General features: G+C 42.4%; 1 protein-coding gene across 3 annotated transcripts in view; it reads left to right on the top strand.

Annotated features, from left to right (window-relative positions):
• The window catches only part of LOC126475343 (cerebellar degeneration-related protein 2), a 485,149-nt gene that overhangs the window by 444,726 nt on the left and 24,162 nt on the right, over positions 1-16,261 (top strand). For all 3 annotated transcript variants that reach the window (XM_050103162.1, XM_050103170.1, XM_050103153.1), the window contains exon 2: positions 10,250-10,362. In XM_050103162.1, the coding sequence (XP_049959119.1) occupies positions 10,250-10,362 (113 nt within the window). The remainder of the gene's footprint in view (positions 1-10,249; positions 10,363-16,261) is intronic.

Here is a 16,261-nt window from a genome sequence, read left to right as displayed (position 1 = left end):
TGAAGATTGGAAACAGAGATTTAATCCTATTCTGGCCATCAGGTCCATCAGCAAATCAACGATTATTATTATTACCTACCAGGTTTAGTTTCTTCAGAAACTGGATTAGACAAAAAGCAATTTCATTACTTTTTTTATGAACATTCTCTGTCCGTTCAAAACATATTAAGTTGCAAGAGCTGAGTTCATCAAAGGAAGCCACATCATCTCGAGATTGTGGACGTCCATCACATCCCAATACTCCATGTGCCCTACCTCCTATCTGTGTCAACTGCGGAGAGCATCATTCACCTTGCTCGCGAGATTGCGGGATTTTACAGAAAGAGAGGAAAAACATGGGATCAAGACCCTGGACCGACTGACCTACACTGAGGCTAAGAGAAAATTTGAGCGCCTGTGGCTGTGATCACCTTTTAGGCCGCCACTACGAGAACAGTTGCCGCCCCATCAGTTCCTCGCATTCCTGTCGCCACACAGAACCAGGAGACTACACCTGCCCCCATTGATGGTGGGGGCCACTTCCCTCCCTGTTGCTCCCGCACCACCTACTTCAGGATCAACCCCCCCCCCACAACCATCAGGGATATTAGTCCCCACTTTTGAGCCAGAGAAGCGTAAGTCCTCTTCGGCTCCAAAGCAGCTGGTCGTAGGGTTTCACGCTCATCTTCAGTCCCAGAGACTGAATCAGTGAAGACCTCCCAGCCAGGGAAACCCAAGGAGCTGCGAGAGGAATCCACAGAGGAGGCCCTCAAGACCAAGAGAACTGTGGTGGCACCCACACCGCCGCTACCTACAAGCTCTGCATCTGCGGATGATGTGGACATTCTGGCGTCCGCTGAGGACATCCGAATCGCCAGACCCTCAGACACCATGGATATGGACTGCTCAGACAAAAAGTCGGAGGCAGCAGGTGTCCCTGAGGCGTAAACAGCCTCATTGAATATTCCATGGCTTCCCAGTCTCACGATGTCATCCTCTTGTGGAATTGCGGCGGTTTTTTCCACCGCCTGGCTGATCTACGGCAACTGTTAAGCTTTAGACATGCTTTCTGTATTGTCCTCCAGGAAACCTGGTTCCCAGAAATATGGGCCCCTGCCCTCCGCGGCTATAAGGGATATTACAGGAACCGCAGCGACTAAAATAGTGTCTGAGGTGGAGTTTACGTTTATGTACTAAACTCAGTTTCTTGAAGCTGTGGCTGTCAGAATAAGGACGTCACAGGAAATAACTGTCTGCAATGTATATCTTCCCTCAGATGGTGCAGTATCCCTGAATGTATTAAATGCACTGATTGATCAACTCCTTAAACCTTTCCTACTTTAGAGAGATTTTAACGCCCATAACCATTTGTGAGGTGGCACCGTGCTTACTGGCCGAGGCAGAAATGTCGAAACTTTACCGTCCTAACTCGACCCCTGCCTCTTAAATACTGGGGCGATACGCATTTCAGTGTGGCTCATAGTAGTTATTCCGCCATTGATTTATCAATTTGCAGACCAGGACTTCCCCCATATATCCACTTGAGAGCACATCACAACCTGTGTGGTAGTGACCACTTCCCCATCTTCCTGTCACTGCCCCGGCATCAGGCCCATGGACCCATGCCCAGATTGGCTTTAAACAAGGAGGACTGGGAAACTTTCACCTCTGCTGTCAACGTTGAATCTCCCCCACACAGTAACATCGATGTGATGGTTGAGCAGGTGTCAACAACAATCGTTTCTGTGACACAAAACATGATCCATCGCTCTACAGGTTGCCCCCGGCGAAAGGCAGTACCTCGGTGGTCGCCGGAAGTCTCTGAAGCAATTAAGGAGCTTCGGTGAGCTCTGCAGCGGCACCCTTTCCTAGAGTACCCCATAGCTTTTAAACGGCTCCGTGCCCGCAATCGCCAACTTATCAAACGACGGAAGCACGAATGTTTGGGAGAGATATGTCTCGGCCATTGGATGCCATACGTCATCTTCCCAAGTCTGGGCAAAGATAAAACGTGTTTCCGGGTACCACATCCCAACAGGTGTTCCCGGTGTTAACATTAATGGCGTGTTATCTATCGACGCAAACGCAATTGCCGAGCACTTTGCTGAGCACTATGCTCGAGCCGCTGCGTCGGAGAATTACCCCCTCCCCCCCAAGCCTTTCGCACTCTTAAACGACGCCCCATTTACAGAGTGGGAGCTCCTCAGTGCCCTTGCACACTGCCCCGACACAGCTCCTGGGCCAGATCGGATCCACAGTCAGATGATGAAACATCTCTCGTCTGACTACAAGCGACATCTCCTTGTCATCTTCAACTGGATCTGGTGTGATTGCGTCTTTCCATCGCAGTGGCGGGAGAGCACCATCATTCCGTTGCTCAATCCCGGTAAAAACCCACGTGATGTGGATAGCTATCGGCCTCACCAACGTTTTTTGTAAGCTGCTGGAATGTATGGTGTGCCGGCTGTGGAGTCATTGGCTCCATGTCAGGGCAGCTTCCGCCAGGGTCGCTCTACCACTGATAATCTTGTATCCCTCGACTGTGCCATCCGAACAACCTTTTCCAAACGCCAACACCTGGTTGCAATCTTTTTTGATTTACGAAAAGCATATGACACGACCTTGCCACATTATAAGAGTGGGGTCTCAGAGGCCCGCTCCAGATATTTATCCAAAATTTCCTGTCTCTTCGTACTTCCTGTGGCCTCCCATAGTTCTCCCCCCCCCCCCCCTCCCCCGACATTCAGGAGAATGGGGTCCCGCAGGGCTCTGTATTCACTGTCCGTCCATTTTTAGTGGCCATTAATGGTCTAGCAGCAGCTGTAGGGCCGTCCGTCTCACCTTTTCAGTATGCAGACGACTTCTGCATTTGTACTGCTCTACCAGTGCTGGTGTTGCTGAGCGGCGCCCACAGAGAGCTATCCACAAGGTGCAGTCACGGTTTCCAGTTTTCGACTGCAAAGCTACTACAAATAGTATAGTGAACGCATTATTGTGGCCAAGATAGACACGAAGCCCACGCCTACCACAGTAGTAAAAGTTTACATGCCAATTAGCTCCGCAGCTGACGAAGAGATTCATTAAATGTATGATAAAAGAAATTATTCAGATAGTGAAGGGAGACGAAAATTTAATAGTCATGGGTGACTGGAATTGGATAGCAGGATAAGGAAGAGAAGGAAACGTAGTAGGTGAATATGGCATAGGGGTAAGAAATGAAAGAGGAAGTCCCCCTGGTAGAATTTTGCACAGAGCATAACTTAATCGTAACTTAACACTTGGTTCAAGAATCATAAAAGAAGGTAGTACACATGGAAGAGGCCTAGAGATACTTAAGGTTTCAGATAGATTATATAATGGTAAGGCACAGATTTAGGAACCAGGTTTTAAATTGTAAGACATTTCCAGGGGCAGATTTGGACTCTGGCCATAGTCTATTGGTTATGAACTGTAAATTAAAACGGAAGAAACTGCAAAAAGTTTGGAATTTGAGATGGGACCTGGATAAACTGACAGAACCAGAGGTTGCAAAGTGTTCCAGGGAGAGCATTAGGGAACGATTGACAGGAATGGGGAAAGAAATACAGTAGGAGGAGGATGGGTAGCTTTGAGAGATGAAACAGTGAAGGAAGCAGAAGGTTAAGTAGGTAAAAAGATTAGGTCTAGTAGAAATCTTTGGGCAATAGAAGAGATATTGAATTTAATTGTTGAAAGGAGAAAATGTAAAAATGCAGTAAATGAAGCAGGCAAAAGGAACCTAAACGTCTCAAATGAGATCGACAGGAAGTGCAAAATGGCTAACCAGGGATGGTTAGAGGACAAACCTAAGGATGTAGAGACATATCTCACTACGGGAAAATTAAAGAGACCTTTGGAAAAAAGAGGTCCGCTTGTATGAATATCCAGAGCTCAGACGGAAAACCAGTTCTAAGCAAAGAAGGGAAAGCAGAAAAGTGGAAGGAGTGTATAGAGGGTCTATACAAGGACGATGTTCTTGAGGACAGTATTATGGAAATGGAAGAGGGTGTAAATGATCAAAGGGGAGATATGATACTGCGTGAAGAGTTTGACAGAGCAGTAAAAGACCTAATTCGAAACACGGCCCCGGGAGTAGACAACATTCCATTAGAATTACTGACAGCCTTGGGAGAGCCAGCCCTGACAAAACTCTACCATCTGGTGAGCAAGATGTATGAGACAGGCGAAATACCCTTGACTTCAAGAATATAATAATTCCAATCCCAAAGAAAGCAAGTGTTGACATGTGAAAATTACCAAACTATCAGTTTAATAAGTCACAGCTGCAAAATACCAACACGAATTCTTTACAGACGAATGGAAAAACTGGTAGAAGCCGACCTCGGAAGATCAGTTTGGATTCCGTAGAAATGTTGGAACACGTGGGGCAATACTGTCCCAACGACTTATCTTAGAAGCTAGATTAAGAAATGGTAAACCTACGTTTCTGGCATTTGTAGACTTAGAGAAAGCTTTTGACAATGTTGACTGGAATACTCAGTTTCAAATTCTGAAGGTGGCAGGGTTAAAATACAGGGAGCGAAGGGCTATTCACAATTTGTACAGAAACCAGATGGCAGTTACAAGAGTCAAGGGGCTTGAAAAGGAAGCAGTGGTTGCGAAGGGAGTGAGACTATGTTGTAGCCTCTCCCCGATGTTATTCAGTCTGCATATTGAGCAAGCAGTAAAGCAAACAAAAGAAAACTTTGGAAAAGAATTAAAATCCATGGATAAGAAATAGAAACTTTTTGAGGTTCGCCGATGACATTGTAATTGTCAGAGACAGCAAAGGACCTGGAAGAGCAGTTAAACGGAATGGAAAGTGTCTTGAAAAGAGGATATAAGATGTACATCAACAAAAGCGAAACGAGGATATAAGATGTACATCAACAAAAGCGAAACGAGGATATAAGATGTACGTCAACAAAAGCGAAACGAGGATATAAGATGTACGTCAACAAAAGCGAAACGAGGATATAAGATGTACGTCAACAAAAGCGAAACGAGGATATAAGATGTACGTCAACAAAAGCGAAACGAAGATAATGGAATGTAGTCGAATTAAATCGGGTGATGCTGCGGGAATTAGATTAGGAAATAAGATTCTTAAAGTAGTAGATGAGTTTTACTATTTGGGGAGCTAAATAACTGATGATGGTCAAAGTAGAGAGGATATAAAATGTAGAGTGGCAATGGCAAGGAAAGCGTTTCTGAAGTAGCAAAACTTGGTTGACATCGAATATAGATTAAAGTATCAGGAAGACGTTTCTGAAAGTACTCATATCGAGTGTAGCCATGTATGGAAGTGAAACATGGACGATAAATATTTGGACAAAAAGAGAATAGGAGCTTTCGAAATATGGTGCTACAGAAGAATGCTGATTGTTAGATGGGTAGATCACATGAGGAGGTGGTATTGAATATAATTGGGGAGAAGAGAGATTTGTGGGACAACTTGACTAGAAGAAGAGATCGGTTGGTAGGACATATTCTGAGGCATCAAAGGACAACCAATTTAGTATTGGAGGGCAGCGTGAAGGACAAAAATCGTAGAGGGAGAACAAGAGATGGATACACTTAGCAGATTCAGGATGATGTAGGTTGCAGTACGTACGGGGAGATGGAGAAGCTTGCACAGGATAGAGTAGCATCAAACCTGTCTCTGGACTAAAGAAGGGGAAGAAGAAGAAGAAGACAGTGTTTTACCACCAGCACTATTCTGAAGCGGATTTGGTAGCCCAGTTAAACATGGCGTCTGGAAAACAGCTGTCCCAGTTTCCGATTTGTCAGCACAATCGTTCTCTCTCTTCACTTAATTGTTTGAGGTAGACAGCTTCATGCTCAGTCTAATACCTGTGGTTCTCCTGCACTCCACAGTAAGTCACTCCTTCCATATTAGAAGAATAATTTGAGAACAAGACGTAACCTGACAACCGAAGCACGTTTCACAACGGTTATGCATTTACATGGGAGCGAAAATCGATAGCGTAATTGGAAAACTTGGGTGGCAACTAGAAGTGAATTTCCAGAATGTAAGATCTTGTCTAGTTTAATAAATGAAAGTAGAACGCCGGCAATCCAGTGGTGAAAACGCGGCCGTTGATTGGCCAATTAGGTTATTGCACGCTTTGCTTCTCAGACTCTAACAGATGGTGACGGAGATTGAAGCATTCGCTTTTAACCCCAGTTTTCAATAGAGAAAAAAAAACCATTTACAGCTGCTTTTGCTTCTTTAAAGCAGTGGATGTTACTAGAAAGCACCAAGGAGAATGGCCGCGAGGTAGTCATTTTAACTACGTTGCGTATTGGGCGCAGCCTTATTAGACATCGTCATTAATGCCCCTCCCCCCTCCCCTCCCCCCACCACCACCACTACTTAGTACAAACTGCGGTCAAGTTTTAACCGTCCGCCGTTTCCTGACGGAATGCCCATTTTTTAACCGTTTACGTTCTCGCTTGGGTTCGTTGTCTGAGTAACTCTTCCGTCCGAACAGGCCTTGGAAGGCCAAACGGTACCGACTGGCCGCCGTGTCATCCTCAGCCCACAGGCGTCACTGGATGCGGGTATGGAGGGACATGTGGTCAGCACACCGCTCTCCCGGACGTTTTGTCGCTTAACGAGACAAGAGCCGCTACTTCTCCATCAAATAGCTCGTCAGTTTGCCTCACGAAGGCTGAGTGCACCCCGCTTGCCAACAGCGCTCGGCAGACCGGATGGTCACCCATACAAGTGAAAGCCCCCCCGCCCGACAGCGCTTAACTTCAGTGACCTGAAGGGAACCGATGTTACCACTGCATCAAGGCCGTTGGCCGTTGTCTGAGTAATAGGCCGTTTTAGCAAACGACGTGCGAGCTGTCCTTCGCTTTTTACTTTTTATCTGTCGTAGCAATATGGCAAAGGCCATTTAAATTTTACTTCTGGACATCCGTTTCTTTATGGTGTATTTTATAGCCCTTTTTCCACGTCCCTGTTCTCAGCTGTCTTCTCATATGTCACTTGGGATTGACGTTTAGTCGTTTTTTAACTTCTGTCTTCATGTTCCATAGTTTCGCATGGACGCTTATGACCCTGGTTGAGACCTAAAACAAACCAAACAAAATCCATTTTTGTCATAAGATAAATTTCAATAAAAATCGGATATTGATGACTTTGCTTCTAGGCGCCTCAATTTACATTTACTGAATGGAATGTCAGTCAAAAATTACCCAATGTAATAAGTGCAGAATTTGCACGGTATACCGTATTAATCAAATTAATATTGACAACCTGTGGAATATTTTAAGGAATTGTTTCGATGTGTGTTTTGGTTTAAACTGCATTCATAATGAATTTGTTGACTGAGTGGCATAAGTATTCCTACTCCCTTCATTAGGTGAACTTAATGTTAAAATTCGAATCATCTTAAGATCCTGTTTAAAATCTACTAACAAGTATGTAAGGTTTGATAAGATATCAGTACAGCACGTAATAAATCAACCCTTGTAGTGTGTTACGAAGCAACCACTATTGGTGTCTGGCAGTGACCAGTGGGACATAGACTCCATGAGATGGCGTAGCAGCTGCCTGCCTGTGGGTAATTTGAGACTGCATTGATGCAGAATCATAGGATATATATTTCCTGTGACATATCGAATTCACAAGCGTCACCTTGAAACTGAGAGTGAGAGAGCGCAGTGATTAACACTGTGGACCTGAATGCTGGAGGACGACAGCTAAAATACATGTGCAACTGTCCAGCTGTAGGTTTTGTTTCTTTGATGGTTTTTCTTTTTGATCCTTCCCCAGTCCCATCTTGGGCTAAGTGCAGTTATGGTGTGTGCAGCTCTTTGCTTGCTGCAGTATGTAACATTGTGATAAGTCCAGAAGGAAATTTTCACTGTGCAGTGGAGTGTGCACTGATTTTAAAATTTTCTGGCAGATTAAAACTGTGTGCTGAACCGAAACTCGAACTCTGGACCTTCGCCTTTTGCAGGCAATTGCTCTACCAACTCAGCTACCCAAGCACAACTCAAGACCCCTCCCTGCAACTTTACTTCCGCCAGTACCTCGTCTCCTACCTTACAAATTTCACGGAAGTTCTCCTGCGAACATTCTGGAAACATCCCCCAGGCTGTGGCTAAGCCATGTCTCTGCAATATCCTTTCTTCCAGTAGTGCTAGTCCTGCAAGTTTCCCAGGAGAGCTTCTGTGAAGTTTACAAGAGGAGACGAGGTACTGGTGTAAGTACAGTTGTGAGGAGGGGTCGTGAGTCGTGCTTGGGTAGACCAGTTGGTAGAGCACTTGCCCACGAAAGGCAAGGTCAGAGTTAGTCTCGGTCCAGCACACAGTTTTAATCTGCCAGGAAGTTTCAGTGTGATGAGTGATGGGAAGTCAATGATTTGTTCTTTATTGTTGAGAATGGGAAGAGAACTAGACATGGTGATACAGATCTGTCACGAGGCCTGGTGCTGAGATTATGTTGGAATGTGACAATTCCTCTCACTGAGTGAGGCAGTTAATACACTGAACTTGCATTCAGGAGGATTACGGTTCAAATTCACGTTGGGCCATCCTGATCTATATTTTCTGTGATTTTCCTAAATCGCTTGAGGCAAATGCCAAGATGGTTCCTTTGAAGGGTATGGCCAACTTCCTTATCTAATCAGGTGGGATTGTTGACCTTGCTGTTTGATCCCTTCCCCCAAATCGACCAACCAACCAATTCTTCTCATCATTCACTGCCCAGTTACCAGCTGCAGTGCGCAACAGAAGAGACAGGTACATCCTAACTGCATTTTTACCAGGTCTCATGCCTGGTAGCTAATGACCTCACTGTTTGTCATCAGTAGGATGTTAAATGCTAATGTTCCTTCTTTCCTTCCTTCATCTTTGGAAGTTGGTCAGTTCATTACTAAACTACCAAGCCAGTTATTTCCATGACTAAGTGGTTTTGGGAATTGTTGTAATCTCCTGTTTTTCAATGTTTTGAGTAAATTTATTGCTAACTGCTTGCCTTCTTCAGCATCACAGCCTACTAAACTACACAAGTGGGTGACTTAAAATTTTCCCAGAACACTCACATCTGTGAATGCATCATGTACCTGCAGGCTCGTTAAGTCCTTCTATAATGTTATAGGAAGATTGTTCTTCAGCATTTTGTGGAATAGTCAATTCATCAGACTTATTGGTACAACTACCTGCCTCTGTAGAACAGCTATAAGTACACACTTCAGTGATTGCTCTTGATTTGTATACCCCTAAGTGCTAGCAATAGAAAAAAATCTTTGGTATGGTATTTAGCTAGCCAGGTGACATCCTCTTTTGATGTTGTTTTATAACAGTCTCACATTGTACTAAGATGTCTGAAGTAGTGTTTACAGTGGGCACATGAATCTGTCTCAATCTGCAACAAAATTGAGCACTTACGTCTCAACTCTGAACAGAAATCCAAATGATTTGAATTCAGATTTAGGCCTTCCTAATTCTTTTAGTATCACTTGTCGATAAGTGTGAGAAAAAAGCACTGTGGTTGAGTCACATAAAATTGTAGATACTTCTGTAATGGCTAACTCAGTTTACGGTTAAGGGGAAGACTAGGATGTACAAAACTGGACTGTGCAGATAAAATTATAGTAAATGTCGAATCGACCTTCAGGCCTTGAATGACTTTACTTTCTAGTGTTCGCTCTTCACTGTGTATTTGCAAGGTAATTAAGAGTATATTAAGCTCAATGCTCCTGAGTTAATTTGAATGCCATGCTTCAAATATGTTGTCTTCTTTGCAAGCCTACTAAAGTATTTAATTATAATGAACGTAGTAGACTCTTAGCATTCTGCAGTGTAGCTACATCTGAAATACTTCAAACTGGTTGCCTGAAAGTTTTATTCCTCATAATATTTATGGGCTGAAAGATAATCAAAGAGTTTTACTAAAATATACACATAATGTATCTAAGGAAAGTTTATATTTCAGATGATGTTTACGTAAGGCTTTCCTGCATTAAACTGAGGGAGGATTGCACACAAGTTACACATATTATAGGCAGATGAGCAGAAAGATGACTGAAAGTTATATTTGCTTGAGTTCTGAAGATTGCATGTGATTCGAAACTTACTTTAATTCTCTTGCAAATATCTAGCAATTCATCACTAAAGAAAACTACCTTGGATTACACTGTGATCATCTTCTGTTTTGTCACTCACATCACAGGTTACTTTAGTGTAGAACTACAGCATCATTGGAATTGTAGTGATAGGAAATTTTGTGTTTCAGATCTGCAGTTGGCAGCAGAGCTAGGAAAGACTTTGCTAGAGAGGAACAAAGAGTTGGAGACAAGCCTCAAACAGCACCAGGGAGTTATAGAGGATCAGGCACAGGAGATAGAGGTAAGTTGTGCACACTTCAGTCGCTTGCTGATCCTTTGGAAATGAGTCTATATAAGAGTAACAAAATTTTGATTTGTGATGGGTATACACAAATTCTGTTGTTACATAAGCAAAACACAATGGAACCAAAATTTACATTATGCCCAGCCTTGGCAATAATACAATTCTTCTTTTTCTGATCTAAATCAAAGACCCATCTTTCACTACTGTTGTTTGCCAGTAAGAAAAATTCTTTGACTGTGGATGCCACACGTTTTGGCAATGTAATAAAATCAAACAGCATCCAATCTAAGAATGAAGATGAACAACAACAGGTAGCATATAAAAACGTTCTATGGAATCTTCCATGGTTTCATTGATAAATTTTTTCCCTACGTTTGATTTAAATAATATGAGCTTTTAATTACTGCTACAACTGACACTGCATATTTATTTCACAGTCATTGAATTAAGTCTAATATAACTATATTCAAAATTATTTCTCAAAAACTAAGATGGACTAATTTACAGTAAATTTCATTAGAGGAAATTTAACAGCAGCTTGATGTACCAATAGATTTAATCCAACTCCTTACATAGTTGTTCAAAAATGAAAGGAGGGGCACAAACCTTATTCTTGCTCTGTTTTGTTATGACAACTTTCTTACACATACAGAACTACAGAATGTAATTCCTTGGGGAATTATTTAAATAAATCAAGCAGTGGCAAATTGTGGGGGATGAATCATTACTTGCCATATATAGACATGGTGCTAAGCCGCAGACAGGGACAACACAAAGGCTGCTATATACTCGAGCTTTTGGCCAAAACAGTATCTAAAGTAGGAATCTCTCTCTCTCTCTCTCTCTCTCTCTCTCTCTCTCTCTCTCTCTCTCTCTCTCTCTCTCTCTCTCTCTCTCTCTCTCTCGCACGCACACGCACCAGAGAGAGAGAGAGAGAGAGAGAGAGAGAGAGACGAGAGAGAGAGAGAGAGAGAGAGAGAGAGAGGGGGGGGGGATATTCCTACTTTAGATGCTGTTTTGGCCAAAAGCTCAAGTATATAGCAGCCTTTGTGTCGTCCCTGTCTGCGGCTTAGCACCATGTCTATATATGGCAAGTAATGATTCATCCCCCACAATTTGCTACTGTTTGATTTAATTAAATAATTCCCCAAGGAATTACATTCTGTAGTTCTGTATGTGTAAGAAAGTTGTCATAACAAAACATAGAGCAAGAATAAGGTTTGTGCCCCTCCTTTCGTTTTTGAACAACTATGTAAGTAGTGCGTGTGCACGTTTTGCATTTAGGTCTATTGCAGGGGATATGAGCCATGAGGCAAGGGTTTTGGAGCAGGTGGGTAGTAGGGATGGACAAGGACGTTGTATATCTTCAGTGAATAGCAGAATAAATTGTGGGAGGGATAGGGGTTTGATGTTACTCATTTTAGGACAAGTCAAGATGTAGTCAGAACCCCGGTGGAGAATGTGGTCTAATTGCTGCAGTTCTGATGGATGGTACCAAGTCACGAGGGCAGTGCTTCTTAGTGGCTGGATGGTGGGAGTGTGGAAGATGGTATGTGACTGGAGAGACAAGCATTGAGAGATCTGTTTCTGTACAAAGTTGTGCAGGTAATATTGATTTGTGAAGGCCTCAGTATATATGAGGATGGCCTGCTTGTCACTACATACAGGATGGCCACAGGTGGCTAGGTTGTATAATAAGAGACTCCACGGTATGGAATAGGTAGCAGTTGTTGAAGGGGGGTGGGGGAGGGAGGGTAATGCAGGTAGTTGATAGGTTCAAAAAGGCCATCTTTGAAGTGGAGGCACATAAAGGAAGGTCTTGTTGAGTTGACGAGGACCAGGTGAAGCAAACGGTGAAGAAGACATTGATGTTATGGAGGAATGTGGATAGTGTGTCCAGACCCTCAGACCAGATAACACACATCTTCAGTGACTCTGAACCAGGTGAAGGGTTTGGGATTCTCGGTGGTTAGGACGGATTCCGCTAGACAGCCCATGAATAGACTGGCTTCGGATGGTGCTATGCGGCTGCCGATTGTTGTACAAATGGTTTGTTTGTAGATGATGCCTTCAAAGTGAATTAATTGTTGGTGAGGATATAGATCATCATGGTGACCAGGAAGGAGGGGTTGGTAGATTAGGAGACTATTGGGTGGATGATTCCATACGTGCTCTTAACGGGACTAAATAAATAGATGTAAAGGTAATATCAAGTGTGATAGTACCGTTGCTAAGGATGCTCTTTCAGGCTACTTGCAGACCTGCAGAGAATTGATGAATGATGCAGACTCTGGCAGTTCACCCTGAACATAAATAAATGTAACATATTGTGCATACATAGGACAAGAAAGCCACTGCTGTACAGCTACACACTATTGATGACAAACAGCTGGAGACAGTGTCTGTCATAAAATATCTAGGCATAACTGTCCAGAGTGACCTCATGTGGTATGACAATGTAAAACAGACAGTGGGAAGAGCAGACACAATATTTAGATTCATCGGAAGAATCTTAAGGATATGCAACTCTCCCACGAAGGAAGTGGCTTATAACGCACTTGTCCGCCCAATTCTTGAGTATTGTTCATCTATCTGGGATCCCTATCAGGTAGGTAGGGCTGATACAGGACATAAAGAAGATCCAATGAAGAGTGGCGTGTTTTGTCACGGGATCGTACAGCTGGCGAGAGAGCGTTACGGAGATCATAAACAAACTCCACTGGCAGATGTTACAAGAGACATTGTGCATCATGGAGAAATTTACTACTGAAATTTCAGGACAGCACTTTCCATGAGGAGTTGGACAACATATTACACACACACACACACACACACACACACACACACACACACCTCACTTACTGACCACGAGGAGAAAACTCGAGAAATTGGAGCCAATACAGAGGCTTACACACAATCGTTCTTCCCACGCACTATTCATGAGTGGAACAGGGTTGGAGGGATCAGATAAGGGTTCCGAAAATACCCTTTGCCATACACCATTATGTGTCTTCCGGTATATGGAAAAAAGAACAAAATTGTGTACAGGTGGACATGGAACCATCAGTGGCAGTGAGCACTAGGGAGAGTGAAGGGCCATGACGGAGATGTTCCCTTGGGACATAGGAGGCGGTGCAGTTCAAACCACTAGGACCAAGGACACTACAGTGCAACTCAGTGTTAAAACCACAACCTCCATTGTTCCACCCAGTATAGCCTCCAGGTCACACATGTTCTCAAGGAAACAAGAAAAACTGGTCAGTGGTGTCAGCGATTTTAGAGAAATGATACTCCTAGAAAGTGTGGCAGAAAGATCAGACTGTGACTCCATTGCGTGGCTGGTGGCCCGCCAAGCAGGAACTTATTGGTATGCTGGCCTGTTGTGTAGGTCTTCTTAGAGAAGGGCAGTAACAAAATTGATTAAGAGGGGAGCTTTTATGGAGGGAGGATGAAAGATATACAGAATTAAACCATTGGCCAGTGATTGGTGGAAAATCAGGTGATTGGTTGGGAATCGTAAGTGTGGGCTGGGAATCGTATGTGTGCAAAAGACTGTTGCCAGGAGAGCATTTTAGCGCATTTGGGTTTGGGCAGCAAGGCCAGGGTGGTACATACATACATTCAGTCTAGTCGAGAGTAAGATGCATTGGAGGTCATACTTTCAGACCTGGAGACCTGGAGATTTGGAGATGGACACTTGGGGGAGGGTAGGCCTGACCGGCAGAGATGGAGGCTCCCCTTGAGTGTCGTCACTACGCTTAAATGCCGACCACCACTGCTTATGACAAGAATACATTGCAGCACTAGCATGACGGGGACTGATAGGCGCAATAACATGTTAAGTTGTATGGAAGTGGTGAAAACACTATCAGTTGCTCTGCTCTAGTAAGGTGCTTACCTTCATTTGCTGTCATCTTCATGCCTTGCAGTCACTGCATATCTCTCGTATAACTTTATAATTTACCTTCAATATTTGATATGCCAATTTTGGAATAAATTATAATTACACTTTGGTCAGTGATATGCCTTTCATGGTCCATGAATTGCATGCCCATGGATAAGAGTAACATATAGTTCAGTGATACCCACTCAGGATACAATGCTCAGCCCCCATAACAGACGGCATTTTGTTAAATTCTTTTGTGTAAATTAGTCAGCACTGGCTCCTGAGGAAGGATTTCTCACAGTAAATGTATCAGTCATGTATAAAACCTGATGACTCGGAGATCTCTTAAGGTTGTCAACAATTGCTTACACATGTCCAATTTGTCTTAGATATGTAAATTATACAATTTTTAATAAAGAAAATATTTTTAAATTTCCAGTTTTATACCACTGAACAATGAAAAACCAGTATCCAGTAAGTGCCTAATTTTATCTTCCATTATTAACTTTCTCTACATAAATCCATTTCAAAATAGAACAAAAATACTTTTACCTTCAGAAATGGTTATACTGCACAGTACAGCATTAAAATCTCAAACTCCCATAGACACAAGCTTTAGATTATGAAACATGATTGTACTCAGTACTTCAGTAGTCCAAAGTACCATATACTACAATAACACTTAGTTGAGTTCTTATGTTTCAGTGTTCTCTTTTGAACTGATATCAAATGTTATAAAAAGTAATTATACATATTTAATCTAGAATGTGATTAATAATCTGATAGTTATAGAAACCAGTAATGTACTTGGGGTAGTAAAAAGTGACATAATTCTTAATTTTAAAAGAACACCGTTTGCTGTGATCCAGTTAAAAGCCACTTCAGCGATTAACTTGGCTGTGTCAGAGAACTGATGTGAGGGTGCTCATTGGTATATTTGTCGTTGCTGAACTGTTTGCATGTGGTCTTTCAAGAACATTCCCGCACTTAGTTCAGTTTTACTGTTGTGATGATGTCCATGGTAAGCAAGCATTCTGTTACAGTGGTGAGAATCCAGGTATCCAAGATAGGAACAGAGAGAAATCAACTAGTTTAAACAGAACTGGTATTTTAGTTCTGAGGATTGACATTTTTCGGTATTTGTTTGGTCTCTGTTATAACAGGTTTTTATTTTTTGTAGTAACGGGTAAGAGTCTATTTGCCATTGGAGAAGTAACATCCGGAAGTTTTAGCACATGAAACGTTTTTCAAAAAGTGAGTGATATTTGTAAAATTTTCATTGTTTTGAAATATTGTGTTACAGTAAATGGGGAACATGATCAGTGCTATTTGAGTAACAACACAGACAGCTAGCAACTAGCAACAAACAAGACATAACAATCGGTACAGCATTACTGGCATAACAAAGTACCTGTTGCCATGTAGTATGGCCTAATAGACAGCGCATGTGCACGTGCAGTTCACAAGGCTGAGCCCACACCTGATTAAAAGTACATTAACATATTTCACTACAAAATTTGAAATAATTATAGGAAAAGAATGCTACAGATTTTACCCAAATGCTTATTTGTCTGCCATTTCTGTGAAATAATAATATGTGAAAAAAATTACAGCTACAGTAAAAATAAAAAACTTTACAATTCATTCATAGTTTATTATGAAAAGAGAACATAGCTGAGCTCCCACTTCTGTGTCTATAATATGCTTTCAACTGCTTGTAGCCCTTGGAAATGGAGAACTTAATATGAAGACTATAAATTTGTCCAACTTCGGTTTCCACCCTTTAGCACTGACATAATTCTGTTATGTACCTAATTTATTTGATACTTTGCATCTATGTATCTTCAAATGTGAAACGTGAAAACTGGAGGGAGTCTCAAAATGTTTCAGTATTTGTTCAGTCTTTTTATTACTGAAAATAATAACAATAAAAAACCAAAAGTTGGTTATTACCAAAACAGACTATTTTGAGCAATTTAACAGTCAGGCTAAATTCGAGACGAAGAAAAC

Source organism: Schistocerca serialis, chromosome 1 (genome assembly GCF_023864345.2).
Source record: "Schistocerca serialis cubense isolate TAMUIC-IGC-003099 chromosome 1, iqSchSeri2.2, whole genome shotgun sequence".
Lineage (NCBI taxonomy): Eukaryota > Metazoa > Arthropoda > Insecta > Orthoptera > Acrididae > Schistocerca > Schistocerca serialis.
Note: the sequence above shows the minus strand (reverse complement) of the source record. Positions and strands in the feature narration are given on the sequence as shown.